This window comes from Ciconia boyciana, chromosome 3, assembly GCF_034638445.1.
Source record: "Ciconia boyciana chromosome 3, ASM3463844v1, whole genome shotgun sequence".
Classification (NCBI taxonomy): domain Eukaryota; kingdom Metazoa; phylum Chordata; class Aves; order Ciconiiformes; family Ciconiidae; genus Ciconia; species Ciconia boyciana.
The window spans coordinates 5,232,174-5,250,000 of NC_132936.1; the positions used below are offsets into that span (position 1 = coordinate 5,232,174).

The 17,827-nt window shown below is 40.9% G+C and overlaps 1 protein-coding gene across 1 annotated transcript in view; it reads right to left on the reverse strand.

Moving 5' to 3' along the window:
• Positions 1 to 17,827, reverse strand: part of TFAP2D (transcription factor AP-2 delta) — a 48,537-nt gene that overhangs the window by 19,079 nt on the left and 11,631 nt on the right. Inside the window, exons 4-5 of the mRNA XM_072857798.1 lie at positions 9,023 to 9,188; positions 5,776 to 5,894 (exon numbers count right to left, since the gene is read on the reverse strand). Of these exons, the coding sequence (XP_072713899.1) occupies positions 5,776 to 5,894; positions 9,023 to 9,188 (285 nt within the window). The remainder of the gene's footprint in view (positions 1 to 5,775; positions 5,895 to 9,022; positions 9,189 to 17,827) is intronic.

The window sequence follows — 17,827 nt, forward strand, 5'->3', positions numbered from 1 at the left end:
TAGGTTATTCACGGACTTTTCAAGCCTAGTCTTGAATATTTCCAACCATGGAGATTCCACAACTTTTCTGAGCAACCTGATCAAATGTTTAATTATTAATTTAATTGTTAATCACCCAGAAGTGCTGATTTCTCCCTATTGACTACGTTGAGACTTGAGAGGACAGATACAACTACGATAGAGATGATGATGAGACATATCCCATCCCCAGCAAGACTGGGTCTGCTCTGCACAGACCTGGCCAAGCCAAGGAAGATGGAAACTTCCATGGGAGCAGTGGTCCTGTGCCAGGGGCAGCATGAGGCACAAGGAACCACATGCACTGACTTCTATTCCAGACTCTGTTCTCCACCTTTTCAGAGTTTATTGTCTCCCCTTCTATCATTGGGGTTTTTACCAGAAAAGCACCTTTTGTTTCCACAAACAAATACTTTGTTTTGTGTTTATCTGACCTAATTGGATTCAGGTACTAGTAAAATACATGCATTACTCCCAGGGAATTTGTTTGCTGACATCAGTCAAGAAAAACCTTCACAGCTGTAACAAATTTTACATGCAAAAATAGAAGATAATACTCAAAATCATCTGCATTATTTGGATTTTTTAAACATGATTTCCAGTATGCCTAAAGAGAATAAGTAGTTAACAAGCAACCACTATCTCTGAGGTGAAAGAAGAAATGGTTTCCACTTAGTTTACAGCTTCTGGAAACGTAAAATAATTTTCAGTGAAATTACAGTTGTTTTCAGTGGTATGTTAACAGTGAGTCAGAATAAACAGGCATATAGCGGACTGCCAGTTTTGTATTTAAAACATCTATCCCAGACTTCTTCATGGAAGAGAAAGGGTACAAATTTAAGCCATAGCTTCCAAATTTCTGTAGAGGTGCTTCAAAATTTCTATTTCATCTACGCTTTTACACTTCCTTAAATAAAGACTTAAAGAGTAAGTTAATTGCAGAAGAGCACCAGGTTTTGCTTTTCAACCAAACTCCATTAAAACACTTGATAGGCTTGTTTTCATGCCAGCATGGAAAGAAGATAAAAGTCAAACCCTTTGAAGCTGTCATCAGGTGGAATTACCATTCTCCAGACAGCTCTATCTGGTTCCAGTCAGATCCGAGTAACAATACAAGGAATGTAGTCAGCAAAGAATATAAACATTTAGCCATTGGAAAAGTCTTGGTTTCTTCAAGAGAGCAAAACTTTATGTAATGAAATGTAGGTGTTTATTTAACATGGTCAACAACAAACTGAGTGAAATTTGTATGTTTTCACTTAATGTCAAAAAAAAAGGGGATGAAAATACAAATTGTCCTTCAAACTTATCTTCACAAAGATGGTGTATATTATTTACTAGAGCTGAGAAAATTATACTAAACTGTTTTGATGATCTGAGAAAATAATACAAAAGTATAAAACTTGTCCATTTTACCTGGAGCCAGGATTATGATTGAATGTTAATGGTATATGAAGAGGTAAAATCACGAGCAAAAAGAAACAAAATGACCTATCTGCTTCTGGATATAGATAGGTAAAAATGTAGATACAAATGTACCTATTGTGTTTTGTGAAATAATAAATTTAAAAAATGTTTAAAATATATTTTAAAAATATATTTTTTAATGTATACTGATGTATGCTATAAATGCACATTAGAACTATGCATATTTACTCATATAAGCATGCATTTCCATATGACACAAGGAGTAGACATTCTAAATTACAACATCAAATTCTAAATAAAAATACAAATCTGGACATGAAAACACTCTGCTGAACACGATTTCTCATATCTCATTGTCGAGCAAAGATGTCATTTTGAACCTGGACCAAATAATAATTTGGTATTTAGAAGTGGATTCTGATATACTTCTATACATATTACCTTTTGTTAATCTCAGTGAATGGAGGTCCCCTGTATTACTGTACAGTAGGACATAAGTCTGCTTGGCGGGGAAAAGTAGTTTGTACAAAATGTCATAAAATATGTTATTTCTTTTTCTACATCATAATTTGGACAAACACTTATTCTAGGGGAGAATGTGGAAATGTTGGAAATGTGGATGAACTGACCTCTTTTCTTTTACCTTTGATTTGCCTTCTTCTGCCTAGTTATTATTTATGTCAGGGAGGAGTAATACTAGAGGTAGCAACCCCTAAAATCCCTGGCTTTTATAGCCAGTTGCCTTGTTTCAACCTGAAATCAAATTTCCCTATGTGCAATATTGCCAGCTCTTTGCTCCTGCAGAGACAAAAACTGGATGTTGGGTATCGTTGACTCTTTCTCCTTCAATCTAGCACATGGCTTTGCAGCTGTAGGCAGCACTGCCTTTCCTATATAATTTGACAATTGACCAGAGAGCTTTGCGTGATGGAAAAGGACAGTTGCTGAAGCTGAACTGGCAGAGACAGCTCTGGAAAGCCTCAGTGGAGAGACCAGCCGTGTACCTTGACAGGTTTCTGTGGGTAGGTGCAGGGAGCAGCATGCATGTCTCCTGGGTCTAGCAAGAGTGAGAGATGCTCCTATGCAGAGTGAAGGCAGAAGCTGTGTCCCAGGAGAGGGACATTCGGCATCTGAACCTCCTACTCCCTCCTCGGCTTCACCTCCTCCGGATGCTCTACCCAGCAGAAATGCTGCCCAGGGGGAGGAGGGACAGGCGGGAGGTGGAAGGAAATTTTTTTCTGTTTGTAGGGTGAGAAGGGAGGAGGAACAAGTGGAAGGATATTTAAACAAAAGTTGGTGGGGGAGAAGTGTGACAGTTGATAGCGGGGGGGGGGAGTAACCACTGACCTATTTTTCCTCAAGAATTTTGGTCTCAAATGATGAATGCAGTCAATTCTATGTCTAGTAAATTTAGTGTCTTAGATTTGACAGGAAAACAAATTCTAGATTTTTTTGTAAGTGCTTTTTCTGATTTTTGTAAATAATCTGATGGTTTTAAATTCATTCATGCATTGCTTTTACCTGCAGCTGCAATAACATTTATGCTACATCTCTGCTTTGTAAGTGACCTGTCCAAACAGATGGGGACATCTCCCATCTTCTCACATCCTTTCTTGCTTCTACTGGGGAGGCTTTTGACTCCTTTGAGCCATCAGTAAGGCTTAGCCTTGGCAATGCTGGTATTTAATGGAGGAGCCTTTATTGTATTAGCTAAGATGTAAGAATGTTCATTTTACAGCTGGTAAGAAAAATGACCTTTCTCTTCATCTAATCTAGGCACTAGAGGGCATCCCTCACCTACAGGTTGCACAAAGCTATGTCCTGTACCGCTGTGGAGAGTCTTGTAATGCTGAGCTCATTCTCCCAGTCTGTTTTTCCACCCATTATGCTGATTTATGTGGATAACAATGTAAAGAACAGAACTGATCTGTCAAACAATTCATATTCTGGGCCCGAGAAGTGCCTACCAAAGACACTAAAGATGCAACCTGATCAAAACAAGAATAACAGTGAATACCCAGCAGCCATGCTGAACCCCAAAAGAAGTAAGTTTGCAGAAAACAAGGGGCCACAGAATAATTTTCATGAAGTCTGGATCTTCACATGACCACCACAGCCTAGAAATTCACTGCAGTTCCTCTGTTCCAAAACTCTATGATTTCAGTCTATTTAGAGGAAGAGAAGTCTTAGTCATGCCAGAGACTTTCAGGATGGCTTTGGTCAATATACCTAATCACCATACAACTAATTTTGCCTTTTCTTACCTCAAAGAGATATTCAAGAGGTTGAGCACATTCCCACCTTACAGAGATATTAAAGGCCTTGATACATTGAAGACTGTGAGGACCTTTAGTAATAATAAACTTAGAACCATCTAAAGTAATCAAGAGTGACAGAATCCTGGGTCCTTATAAGAAGTCCACACAGTGCACTTGATATTTAGAGATTTAGTAAGAATAATAAATCATTATGTCAATTTGTATATTGACACTACACAGAAAAAGCCAGTGCTGTTTTCTTCATGTTTTCTTCTCCTCTAAAAGCCGGAATAAGCCTGTGTCTTTCCATTTCTGCCTCCTCCAGCAGCAGGAGCCATTGAGGGATGGGTTTCCTTGCAGAAACCATGCTACAAGTTAGTACCACTTGGAAGTAATATTTGCATGTACAAAGGGAGGACAGCTTATATCACAAAGAATTCAATGAGCCAAGTCTGACCGAGGATTGGTTACATAGACAGAAAGTGGACTTAATTTTGTTTTCTGTTGGAATGTTAACACACATGGTGGTGCCTTTCCCAAAAATTCCAGTAGACAAAATTCATGATTAGGATGTCTAGGCAAACAAGTCTGTCAAATTGAGCTCAGACTCTTCACTATATATCTTTAGAACTCACATTAAGACAGTCCGAGAACAAAAGCAATACCATAGGCTTGATAATAGGTTTACTATTGGCTTTGATGAAAGGGCAGGGAGGCAAGCACAGCTCCATCCCTGGGAAAAAGGAATCTAATTCTGACTTACAGTAAAGGTACTTTGCCATCAATCCCAGGCCAGCAGTTGAAAGAGGGCTTCCTCACTCTTGATCTCTTCTAATGAACATTTGGCCACATAGCTCTGTTTATTCTTCCCTGCTAAGATCCAAGATGCATGAAGGACTGCAAGGGTAGCAACAGCCCTTACTCCTCTAAACTGGGGGAGAGAATTCCCTTTTCTAAGACTGTAACTCCATTATGGCTTTCTCTTTATTACAAGCAGGTGTGATATGGACACACCTGTATTTCAGAGCAGCCCCATTGTAGTTCTGTGTGCTCAGTGGCCCCTAAGAACCTTAGTCCCTCCTCTTAGATGGTGAAAAACATCCATTGTTGTGGATTCAGCACTATTTCTCCATCCTTTGAGATATTAAAAACCTGACTAGACAAGGTCCTGAGAAACCTCTTCTAATTGACCCTGCTTTGAGCAGGAGGGTTGGACTAGAAGATCACCAGAGGTCCCTTCCAGCCTCAACCTTTCTGTAATTCTGTGATTCTGTGGTAATATGTGCTGAGACCTCAGCCTACTTGCCTAGATCTGTATGGACCCTTCAGGTTATGATCCTAGAAGGTGTTGACCTTTAGGATGAGCTGAGTGCTCTCAACATCAAGGAGGAGGGATCTGAAATTCCCAGGGCTGCTACTCGTAGCCAGACAACAAACTGAGTACTTAGTGGATTCACCCAGAATAGAAGAGACTCAGGTAGAGTTTCTTCCCTTTGCCTGAGGGGTTTGAACCTGCATCTCCCAGCTGAAGGTTTGAAGAGCCCGGCAGTATTTGGTGAATGATATTTAAACAACAAAGGCCAAGAAAGTGTCTCCTGGGCCTGTCTAGAGTTTATCTGAGAATAGATTTCATTCATTTATGTGTGGGGGGAAAAGTCTTGTCTAAATATTATGCCTTCTTAAGGGGCAAAAAAAATCACATTTTTGGATCAGCTCCAGGAAATTTACAAGTTAAAAAAAAGGAGGCTAAACAAACCTACTTATAGAGTTGGTATAAGACATTCATCTCTTCACAAGAACACTTGGATCATCGATTTGTAAGTCAGATCCCAACACAGAAAGCACAGATCAATGCTAAGGAAACTGCAGGACCAAACCACTTGCTGGGAGCCAAGACATCTCAGAGTGAACTTCCATTTTGCCACTCATTCTGTCTGTGGCTTTAGGCAAGTCAGTTCTCCTCTTTGTACAAAATACAGGTTATGATATTTAACACTGTGGCTGAAAAGTGTTGTATACAAGGAAACACTTTAATTATGTTTAGATTATATTGCAATATTATAAACCCTACCTTCTACCAAGGAAGTCAAGAGTGTGACATTTGCTGCTTTTCTTCTTCCTGCAGGCAAATTCAGTCCCAGTCTGTCTAATTTTTCTCGCAAGCAGCGTCCTCCATTCTTGGATTTTGCTCTATCAAGAGAGAAGAGTAAGAGAGAGAAACTTGTCTTTATTCTGCACTTTTTTTCCCATGTTAATATAAGCCTAGAAATTCTACACACCTTATTGACAAATGTGTGGGGTAATGACTGCAGTAATGACATCAATGGAAAATCTTTCAGAGTTGTATTCTTAACGTCCTGCTTGCACAATGTGAATCTTTCATGTCTGTCCTTTGACAAAGTTAGTCATTTTAACGCCTGTCACAGGGGCATCAGATCTTCAGACAGCTTTCCACCTAGCATGGTCCCGATTTGGGCACAGAGCCTGGGATTGCAATGACTGAATATAAATGTTGACAGTGGAGTCGCTTATATCTGATTTAGCCACCTCAGGCTCCCAAGACAATCGAGAGAGAAACATGCATTTCTAGAATGACATTGAACAGATGTCTAGAATGAGGGACTTTACCCATCTCTCTCACCTGACTATAAAAGGAAGCCAGATGGCTACTCAAATGCAGATGTCTATGTGGAACCCAGCTCCAGCTATCCCTCTATAATTTATGTAGAGACCTGGATACTTAGAAACGTAGTCTATAAAGCCCAACTTACAAGGAAGAAGGATAAGGCAATAGGAAATGCTGAGGCTAAAATCCCAGCCGTCATTGGTTACCTGTGCCCCTATCCCAAATGCCTATGTCACTTTGTTCTCACAAAATGGTTCCTGGTGCATCCCACACCTGCTTTTCTGCAGTACCGCAGCTTTGGAAGCATTTGAGACATATCCACTTATGCAGCAGAAGTAGGTTCAATTTCTTGCTCAGCCTGAGGGAATTTTAACCTGTGTCGTTTAGATGAATGCAGCAGCCAGCTGGCAGTAAATAACTAATGTTAAAATGCTTAAACATTAAATAGAGCAGCCACTGGAACCCAGGTCTCTCCCATCCCAAAAGAATGAGCTGGTCATTAGATAACAGAGTCATCACTACAGTTACACCTTTGCTTTTGTCCAATAAATATTTGAGTAGCCCCAAATGAGATTGAGGGGCCCTCAGCTTAGAATAACCAATCACTGAGTATTAAGCATGCTTAACTAGGTGTTTTGAGGTACAGGTTCAAGTTCCTTCAGGCAAAGAAAGGAACTAAACTTGGAATACCACCATTTGGATGGTTGTTTTTACCCACTAAGAGATACCACAACTTTGACCATGTTGTATGTCAGGAAATGTCTTCTGAGAACACTTTATTCTGAAGAAAAGCTAGTTGGGAAAATACCCAGACAGTGACTGCTGATAGGATGCAAAAGCAACCCTGACAGGTCTCAGGCAAACCATGAACAAGATTTGGTTTTGCTACATCTCTGCTGGTCAGCTACATAGTGTTTCAGTCTGTTCTCTCGTTGTGACAGCTACAGGTATAGCCTGACCAAATCTATTCATTTACACTCTCTGCTTCATAAAACAGTTAGCACATCCAAACTGCTGGCTGGGACTAGTCCCTGGCGTTTGCTAACTCCTGAACCATGCCCAGGGTTGATTTGGAAGAGTGATATTTGGTCTGGTCAAAAGCCTATGGGGTTCATTCTAGCATTTTAACAGAAGAGAGAAATGAGTCCCCATGTTCAGGCTGATGCCCTTGCATTCTTAATAGCTTGTACTGGTATTGATGAAGCCTGCGGTATGAGTATTTAAAGTGAACATTTCTATGACTATTCACTGAAGGCCTCTCCAAGGTGAAGCAATAATAGATGAAAACTTTTGTAGATGTAGATTTTGGATTTCAATGCCTATAGAGGCACAGGTAAATAGGGCTTTTTCCCCTGAAACAGTTTTATGATCTATAGTCCTTACTCTGCAAGATGGCTCAAGACAGCTCTTGGACTACTACATATCTTAGAATATCGCAGGTTGGTTAAAATGACTTTCAGTATAAGTACGAGGATCAGTGTGGCCTTCAGTGACAGCAGTGAAATAGCCTATGACTTCCCAGCTAGTTTTGATCAAAGGGCATTCAAGTAGCTTATGCCATCTAAGTTGACGCCTCAGGGACATTGTGACTTACATATGCCCGGCTGAATTACAGTTGCCTCCTTGTTTTCCACTTGCAATGTGAGGCACAGTCTGCCACTTTCCTCCTCTCTGCTACTGCTCTCTGCAGGTGTCTGCTCTGGTCAGTGAAGGGTCAGAGGCAAAATGTTACCTAATTACTTGCTTCCTCTCCAGTATCTCACAACGAGAAAAATAAAACCAGCGTATTCTGCTAAGTTTATCTTTTTTGTACTCATAGAATCATAGAATCATTTAGGTTGGAAAAGACCTTTAAGATCATCATCAAGTCCAACCGTTAACCTAGCACTGCCAAGTCCACCACTAAACCATGTCCCTAAGCACCACATCTACACGTCTTTTAAATACCTGCAGGGATGGTGACTGAACCACTTCCCCAGGCAGCCTGTTCCAATGCTTGACAACCCTTTCGGTGAAGAAATTTTTCCTAATATCCAATCTAAACCTCCCCTGGTGCAACTTGAGGCCATTTCCTTCTGCTTATGGCTTGTTACTTGGGAGAAGAGACCGATACCCACCTCTTTACAACCTCCTTTCAGGTAGTTGTAGAGATCGATAAGGTCTCCCCTCAGCCAGTTCCCTCAGCCAGTCGTCATAGGACTTGTGCTCTCAAAAAGCATGCAAGGGAGAATGGGAGAAAAAGGCATCTCTACATGTCCCTGTTTTAGGTTTTTGATGAGTGAGGGTTGTAACTACACTTGGTAAAACAATTTACTTTGAAATAGCTTCTCAACAAGAAGTCAGATTTGTAGCTCTGGTGACATTTTCCACACACTGAGGGTCTTTTTTTTCTCATTCAAAACAAGGCAAAGTGACACCTGTCCGTCTCTGATGGGTACTGAACTGAGGGGGAAAAAAATCAGTTCCCTGAAAAATGTAAACTTTCTGGGAAAAATGCCAACACAATCTTCATTTTTCTCATTTACTGAAAATTTTCCTAGAAACAGTGTTCACTCCCAATCCATCTCCTTCTGTTTTCCCAAACTGCAACAACCTATCCAAGTGGGGAAAGAGAACAAAACCTATTTGTAGAAAATAAAATTACAGAAATTACAGCACTGTCTAGGACTTGTTATTCTCACCTTCAACTTACCTTCTCAAAATACCTCCTAAGAGGGAAGCATTGAGGCATTCTGGTGGTGAAAGGCGCCTCTTCACCTCTGCAATGGTCACTTTGTACTTCGAAGTGGAGCTGAGTAGAGATAAGCGACCAGGAACAGAGCAGAACAAGTCGGTGGGGTTAACAACGCAGGTGCCACCTACAAAACAAAAGAAATGTTAGAGCGGGGGAAACCTCATATTCCATGTTTTGACAAATTCAGTCATGAAGAACAATTCCGTTGTTTACTTGTGGTTGGTTTTGTTGTTGTTGCTTTTGTTTAGGTTTTTGCAGTATTTTGGGGGTGGTGGTTTTGGTTTTGGTTTTGGTTTTAAATATTGCTTCATATTGTTGCTTTGAGAAAGATGAACAGATTGAAATTTCAGTCCAGGAAAAGTGAACTATTAGATCTTATAAGATTTACAGTCAAATTAGATCATTTTGGCTACCTCATTTGATTTCATACTCAATAAAAATTACATATTGTCAGTCTTTCGAGTCTTGTCTCTAGTATGATTAATAACATAAGATTGAACTAACTTCAGGTATCACTCAGAATTTTTAAAAATGCAGTCGGTGAAAAATTTAGAGCATTGGTTCTAATGAGAAACGTTCATTTTAACTCTCATAGCAGTGTTTAGGATAACAAAGATGCAACAGCACTATAGGTTTGAAGTGATTTGCAGCCAGAACGGCTTTCCATGCCTTTGAACTCTCATATATTCCTTCTAAAGTTAGGTCAAATCCTCAGCTGATGTTAATGATTGAAATCTATTGAGCTATGTCAGTTTATCTCAGGTTAGTTCTGGAATTGTTTATTTCTTGAAAGTGGCAATTACTTGGCCTGGGTCTAAAACTGCTGAATGATCACCAAATCTTTCAATGAAGACTGTGATCAATAACTCCTCAGGCAAAATCGAGCTTTTAACTTAAAGTTAATATGTGAGAGAGCAAGAGAGAAAACTTTCTCTGCAACTGATCCAAGAGGATAGTACAAATTCCCAGGGAAAAACAAAAAAATCTTAAGGACAAGCACATATTTTATCACCAAGTGCAAAACACTTTTCTTTGACCTGCCTTCTCCAACCTACCTACAATAAAAAATTCTGTGGAAGAAATAAATCTTAGCACTGCATGCACAATTCTTCCCTGGGGGAAAGATCAGAAAAAAAGAATGAGCTGCATATGACAGTGATATAAAATATCATATAATTCAATGCACTACTAGAAGGAGTTCAGATGGTTTCTGTGAAGACAATGATATAAAGACCTTCTTAGAGCAGAATGAATCTGTGCTTATCATTCATGTTTAAAGGAAAGACACTGTATTTTTTAAACTACCATGATAATTTGTTCTTTCCTGTGAACACCCTAATCTTTTTGCACTGCAAGAGCTCACTTCATTATGCTTAAAAATTTTAGATTGTAATCTAAATTCTGTAATATGAATAGAATAGAATAGAATAGAATAGAATAGAATAGAATAGAATAGAAAGAATAGAAAAAAACCAAAAAGAATAGTTCACTTTAGACAAGATCCTAACACCTTTACTTTATCTTCTTCCATATGTAATCCCTCTTAAAATTAAGGTAATAATTATGTGTGTTCCAGTTTTAGCAGAGACAGAGGAATATAACTGAAGGATGAAACTTCATTAAAGGCAGACTATTGCTAGCTTACATAAGGCAAACAGAATTTCTTTCCAAATATTTCAGCTCTTGAAGGTATATTTACACATTTGTGCTGACAGCAAAACCAGAAAAGAACATCTCTTGGTATAAATCCCAGATGGGTAAGATCCTGACTCAGTACAGCAGGGTATTTTATGACTTTTCTAATTATGCTACAGGATAGATATTAGTGTCCACTTCTCAGACAGAATATAGAGGCAAATCATGCATCATCAAACATATAGACACATCAAGGGCACTTACGCACATTTTTGCACAGCTCAAAGATACAATTCATGAGCTCATATGCTCAAATATGAGCATATGCCGGGGGAGGGGAACCTCAATCAATCCCACTCCTACCCAGTGCCAGCAATAGATGACCAGACCCTGGAGAACGATCACACGTCAGCAGGGGAGCACCTGAAGAGCAGCACAAAGGAATTACAGCTACTCCAGCCAGTAAGTCAGCTTCATCAGGAGCCCAACTTAAATGCCTCTATGCAAATGCACATGGCATGGGGAATAAACAAGAGGAGTTAGAGATGTGCACACACCTGCAGGGCTATGATCTTATTGGCATCACGGAGACGTGGTGGGATGGCTCCTATGACTGGAGTGTTGGAATGGAAGGATACAGGCTCTTTAGAAAAGACAAGGCAGGGGAGATGAGGAGGGGGTGTCATACTCTATGTCAATGACCAGCTGGAGTGCATGGAGCTCTGCCTAGAGTTGGATGAGGAGCTGACCGACAGTTTATGGGTCAGGATAAAGGGAGGGCAGGGACAGGTGACATTATAATGGGGGTCTGCTACAGACCACCCAACCAGGAAGATGGAGCAGATGAGGCCCTCAATAGACAGGTAGGAGCAGCCTCAACGTTCAGAAGCCCTGGTCCTCATGGGGGACTTCAACCACGCTGATATCTATTGGACGGACAACACAGCAGGGCATAAGCAATCTGGGAGGTTCCTGGAATGTGTTGATGATAACTACCTTCTCCAAGTGATAGATGAGCCAAGGAGGAGATGACCTTGTTCTCACCAACAAGGAGGGGCTGGTGGGGAATGTGAAGGTCAAGGGCAGCCTTGGCTGCAGTGACCATGAAATAGTGGAGTTCAAGATCCTTAGGGCACCAAGGAGGGCGCACAACAAGCTCACTACCCTGGACTTCAGGAGGACAGACTTTGGCCTCTTCAGGGATCTGCTTGGTAGAGTACCATGGGATAAAGCCCTGGAGGGAAGAGGAGCCCAAGAAAGCTGGCTAATATTCAAGGATCACCTCCTCCAAGCTCAGGAGCGATGCATCCCAGTGAAGAGGAAGTCAGGCAAAAATGCCAAGAGGCCTGCATGGGTGAACAAGGAGCTCCTGGACAAACTCAAACACAGAAAGGAAGCTTACAGAGGGTAGAAGCAAGGACAGGTAGCCTGGGAGGAATACAGAGAAATTGGCCAAGCAGCCAGGGATCAGGCTAGGAAAGGTAAAGCCCTGATAGAATTAAATCTGGCCAGGGACATCAAGGGCAACAAGAAAAGCTTCTATAGGTAAGTCAGTGATAAAAGGAAGACTAGAGAAAATATGGGCCCTCTCCAGAAGGAAACGGGAGACCTGGTTACCTGGAATATGGAGAAGGCTGAGGTACTCAACAACTTTTTTGCCTCAGTCTTCACCAGCAAGTGCTCAAGCCACACTGCCCAAGTCACAGAAGGCAAAGGCACGGACTGGGAGAATGAAGAACCCCCCACTGTAGGAGAAGATCAGGTTCAAGACCATCTAAGGAACCTGAAGGTGCACAAGTCCATGAGACCTGATGAGATGCATCCACGGGTCCTGAGGGAACTGGCGGATGAAGTTGCCAAGACACTAGCAATCATATTTGAGAAGTCGTGGCAGTCAGTGAAGTTCCCACTGACTGGAAAAGGGGAAATATAACCCGCACTTTTAAAAAGGGAAAAAAGGAAGATCCGAGGAACTACAGTCTCACCTCTGTGCCCGGCAAGATCATGGAGCAGATGCTCCTGGAAACTATGCTAAAGCACATGGAAAATAAGGAGGTTATTGGTGACAACCAACATGGCTTCACTAAGGGTAAATCGTGCCTGACAAATTTGGTGGCCTTCTACGATGAGGTTACAGTATTGGTGGATAAGGAAAGAGCATCTGACGTCATCTACCTGGACTTGTGCAAAGCATTTGACACTGTCCCACACGACATGCTTGTCTCTAAATTGGAGAGACATGGATTTGACAGATGGACCACTCAGTGGATAAGGAATTGGCTGGATGGTCTCACTCAAAGAGTTGTGGTCAATGGCTTGATGTCCAAGTGGAGACGAGTGACGAGTGGCGTTCCTCAGGGGTCGGTATTGGGACCAGCGCTGTTTAACTTCTTTGTTGGTGACATGGACAGTGGGACTGAGTGCACCCTCAGCAGGTTTGCCGACAACGCTGGAGGGAAGGGATGCCATCCAGAGGGACCTTGACAGGCTTGAGAGGTGGGCCTGTGTGAACTTCATGAAGTTCAACAAGGCCAAGTGCAAGGTCCTGCACATGGGTTGGGGCAATCCCAAGCACAAATACTGTCTGGGCAGAGAATGGATTGAGAGCAGCCCTGAGGAGAAGGGCTTGGGTGTGTTGGTTGATGAGAAGCTCAACATGACCTGGCAATGTATGCTTGCAGCCCAGAAAGCCAACTGTATCCTGGGCTGCATCAGAAGAAACATGGCCAGCAGGCTGAGGGAGGTGATTCTGCCCCTCCACTCTGCTCTCAAGAGACCCCACCTGGAGTACTGCGTCCAGCTCTGGGGCCCCCAACATAAGAAGGACGTGGACCTGTGGAGCGAGTCCAGAGGAGGGCCACAAAGATGACCAGAGGGCTGGAACACCTCTCGTATTGAAGACAGGCTGAGAGAGTTGGGGTTGTTCAGCCTGGAGAAGAGAAGGCTCCGGGGATACCTTATAGCAGCCTTCCAGTACCTGAAGGGGGCCTACAAGAAAACTGGAGAGGGACTTTTTACAACAGCATGGAGTAACAGGACAAGGGGTAAGGGCTTTAAAGTGAAAGACGGTAGATTTAGATTAGATCTAAGGAAGAAATTCTTCACTATGAGGGTGGTGAGGCACTGGAACAGGTTGCCCAGCAAAGTTGTGGATGCCCCATCCCTGGAAATGTTCAAGGCCAGGTTGGATGGAGCTTTGAGCAACCTGGTCTAGTGGAAGGTGTCCCTGCCCATGGCAGGGGGTTGGAACTAGATGGTCTTTAAGGTCGCTTCCAATCCAAACCATTCTATGATTCTATGATTCTATAAATACAGAAATCTGGTGCCACATGCTTGAAATGTTTTTGGGGTTTTGTTGTTTTGGTGTTTGGTTGTTTTTTGATTTTTGGGGGTTTTTTTTCATATCTGAGGCAGGGCTGCACAGAAACCTATAAATATTTTCAATCAACATTTTCAAACTTCTGGTCTGCCAGGTACATTTGTGAAGAGTGTTAACACTGACTAGATTTGTTTGTTTGGCTTCTCCTGCCACACAATACGTATACACACGTGTACATGTATACGTGTCAAGAAAACAGTAACAATATCTACATATGTATTTACTTCAGTAAGTCTGTAAATTTTATAATGAGTGAGACTGTACTGAAATCAGTGTCATATTAAAGTTTAGCTTCTTGCCAGGTTAAACCAGTATGTGCACCATTTATGCCAGATAAATAATTGTTCCTTTAATCCAAAAACCTGTTACTCTGCAGCTGCTCCTACCCTAACTAGAATTTACTGGAACACTTCTCATTACTATTTAGTAGAGGGTTGTTTACGGTCTAAAATGTTTAAAATCATCATGCCTATGCAACATGATCTTAAACAAAGCAATTCCAGGTAAGCCAGTTATGGGTTAAAAGTAAAAGGAAACAACAAGTCTAAGTCATTTGCTTTCCAGAAGCATGGAGAACAAGTTGCAAATTACAAGAAGGTAAAATCTGTTGCATATAATTATTTCACTATATTAATTATTCATGGACACAGCAACAGAGAGCAGTGTGGTGCTTTCTAGACGAAGCTATGTCTTTGTCACAAACTGTGTGCAGTTTTGAAGGCACAGAACTCCTACCACAAACAGCACCTTGGAAAGGAGATGGATGAAGTCCTGGCCTTTACACCAGGTGGTAAACAGAAAAAGGAATGACAGTAAACAAAGGGAGGGCTGCTGGAAAGAGAAAGGAAACAAGTGCAACAACACTGAAAGACGAAGGGTTAGGTTTCTTGCCAAACACACACACTTCAGTGTATTCCTTCCCCCATATTCTGATCATGTGTTAGAGTGGCCAAATGATTTTGTGAAGAAATGCAGCTCAATGGGGAGATGACAAGGTATGTTTTGAGTTGCGCTAAACAGCAGTGGCAACAACCAGATTTCTTTCCCATAAACCCAATGCTGCTGTAGGTGCTGTTGGAAAAGTCAATCCTTGTTCAACTGTTGAGCTGGTTTTGGCATTACAGGGTGTTTGAGAGGTGGGATGCTAACAGACACCAGCTGAAGAAGCAGAAGAAAATGGCCTCAAAAATAGAATGGAAATAATGCCTTTCATTAGTCTAGCAGTTCAGCCTGGAGATCGCTATGCTTCTTGGCAGATTTTACTTGCGTTAGAAACTTTTACAGCCTAGCTTCTGATGCCAGGATACATAAGACACCATCAGCTCATCAGATTACATAGTCACGGCAAAGTAATGTGCCCACCAGTGTACATAAAGAAGGAAAAACTGTGGCCATTGCTTCCTGACTAGTTACCCACACCAGTGGTCCTACTGCAACGCTAGGAAAAAGAAAATGAGAGCAGGCAGAATGTGAGATTCTGGTAGGATCATCCAGCAGATTGCCTCAGCAATTTTGTGCTCTGGGTACCACGTGAAATGGGCTTGTGAATGTTAAAAAGGCTCTTTTTAGGACAACTGTTTATTCCCACAGGGAAGTGATTATGTGGTCTGGTCTGACATCATCTGTTGCCATAAGATACCGTGTTAGAGATGACTGTAAATGGTTATAGTTGCGCTCTTACAGCCACAGAGGTTTAAAGATACAAGCAAGACAAGATTTAGATGAAGGGGGAATATCTTTTATATTGCAACTGATAGATTTGGGAAAAAAAAAAGAAGAAAGAAGGGAAGCTTTCAGGCACACAAACACTTCTTCAGGGCTTCTCTTTTATCCAACTCTGTTCAATTACTTCTTCTTTCTTCATGACAGAGTTTTACCCTCTGATGTGTCATCTTCATGTTGATTTCAACAAATATGATTGAGAGGAAAAAGATGGGTGAGGAAGAGATATGGTTTATGCAGCAGACCACATTTGGGTGAAAGACCTGGGGCCCAATATTGCCTTATACTGAATCGCCTCAGATACTGAATCACCTCAGGAGATGATATATAACCTGATCTAGTTGAAGATGTCCCTGCTCATTGCAGGGGGGTTGGACTAGATGACCTTTAAAGGTCCCTTTCAACCCAAACTATTCTATGATTCTATTTTATTCTATGATGATTGTCAAGTGGTCTGAGGGAGAGGAATAACAAAAGACTATGTTCATTTTTGCTAGCTTACTTTTGGGACTCAGTCTTTTTCCCTCAACTGACTGGTTCATACTCAACACAACATGCTCCTTTGTGTGAACTGTGCTTTTGCTTTGTTTCCCAAGCCTAGAATGAAGAAAAGTTAAGCTATGTGGTGCTGAAAAAGGTAGTCACAGCAAACATCGGGAGAGTATTTTCCCTTCCTTATTCCTGTCTCCCCATCAAATAGCACAAGTCAGTACAAAATGCCAACGCAAGCTGATGATGGGTTGTGTAGATGACAGCAGCAAGAACAACAGAGCCATACTCTAACCCAACAGTCTTGTCAACATAATGAAAATCCCAATAATGCATGATGCAAAAAGAACTTGGTCTGTTTTGATTGTAGATTTCCCTTTGTATAGACGAAGAGGACAATAGGGTGGCTGGAGTGTGATGATTTATTCTGATTTAGTTACGCGCTTGGGCATCTGCTGAAATGTAAGTCTCCCTGACGCCCTCAGAGTTAAGTATTTGTGCATCTTTTCATTGACAAAATCCATATTCTCACATGTTTTATGCTTTTCATAGTAAGTAATGCTATTGCTTTATTAGGAATGAGAGAAAGAAATATCCGCTGATGTCACTGGACGATTTTTTTGCACTTTAGATACAAATATTTTTTTGAATGTGTGTCTATAATTTTGTATAGATACACACATCTTTACACTCTGCAACATCATTTCTTATTTGTTAATCGTAACAGCTGCAATATGATGGGTATTTTATATTGATTCAAGATGAGATAGTCCCTTTTTCCAAGATATTCACCCATAAATATCATGCAGTTATGGAAGGAAACATCATAATATACTGATGACAACAGTGCAGAAGTAGTGTTTACTTTGTTTTTCAGGATATATGCATGTTTGTGTGCTTGTGTACATTATTAAGTATAAGCACGCATGAGTGCCTACAGATTAATCTTATATAAAATATTAATAACATGCTATGCTTTTTATTAGTCTATTATTTATATCTACAGGTGCTGTTTGTAGGGTTCTCCAGCTTATAGTATATTTTCTGCTCTGTTCTGAAATTCTGGCAAGTTTACAGCATGTTACAAAATGAAGACATGAAAATCTACCTTTCCTCAGCTTTTTTTTTTTCCTAATAAGTAGGAAATCTAAGCAAGCAGTTAACTGTATAGAATTTATAAGTATTATTTAACCCCATGTTCAGTTCCCAGAGGTCTATAAACAATTTAAAATATTCTCCAAATTATCCTCACGTCACCCAGTCATTTATCTCAGGAACTAAATATTCAAAATTCTAAAACTCATCTACATTTGTCAGGAAAAATAGTAAGCACTGCTTTCTTTTACAGTTATTCTTTTGGTTTCACTTAAGTTACAGAACTTTGCATCATGTAACTAGTCATGTAAGCAGCTCTTTCCATGAACATAAGCAATTCTGAGATAATGTCCCTCACTACAACATTCATGCTAAGAAGGAAAACTAGACATGCCTGCATGCACAAGGCAATTTTTTTTTTTAATATGAACCAGAAGATTCAG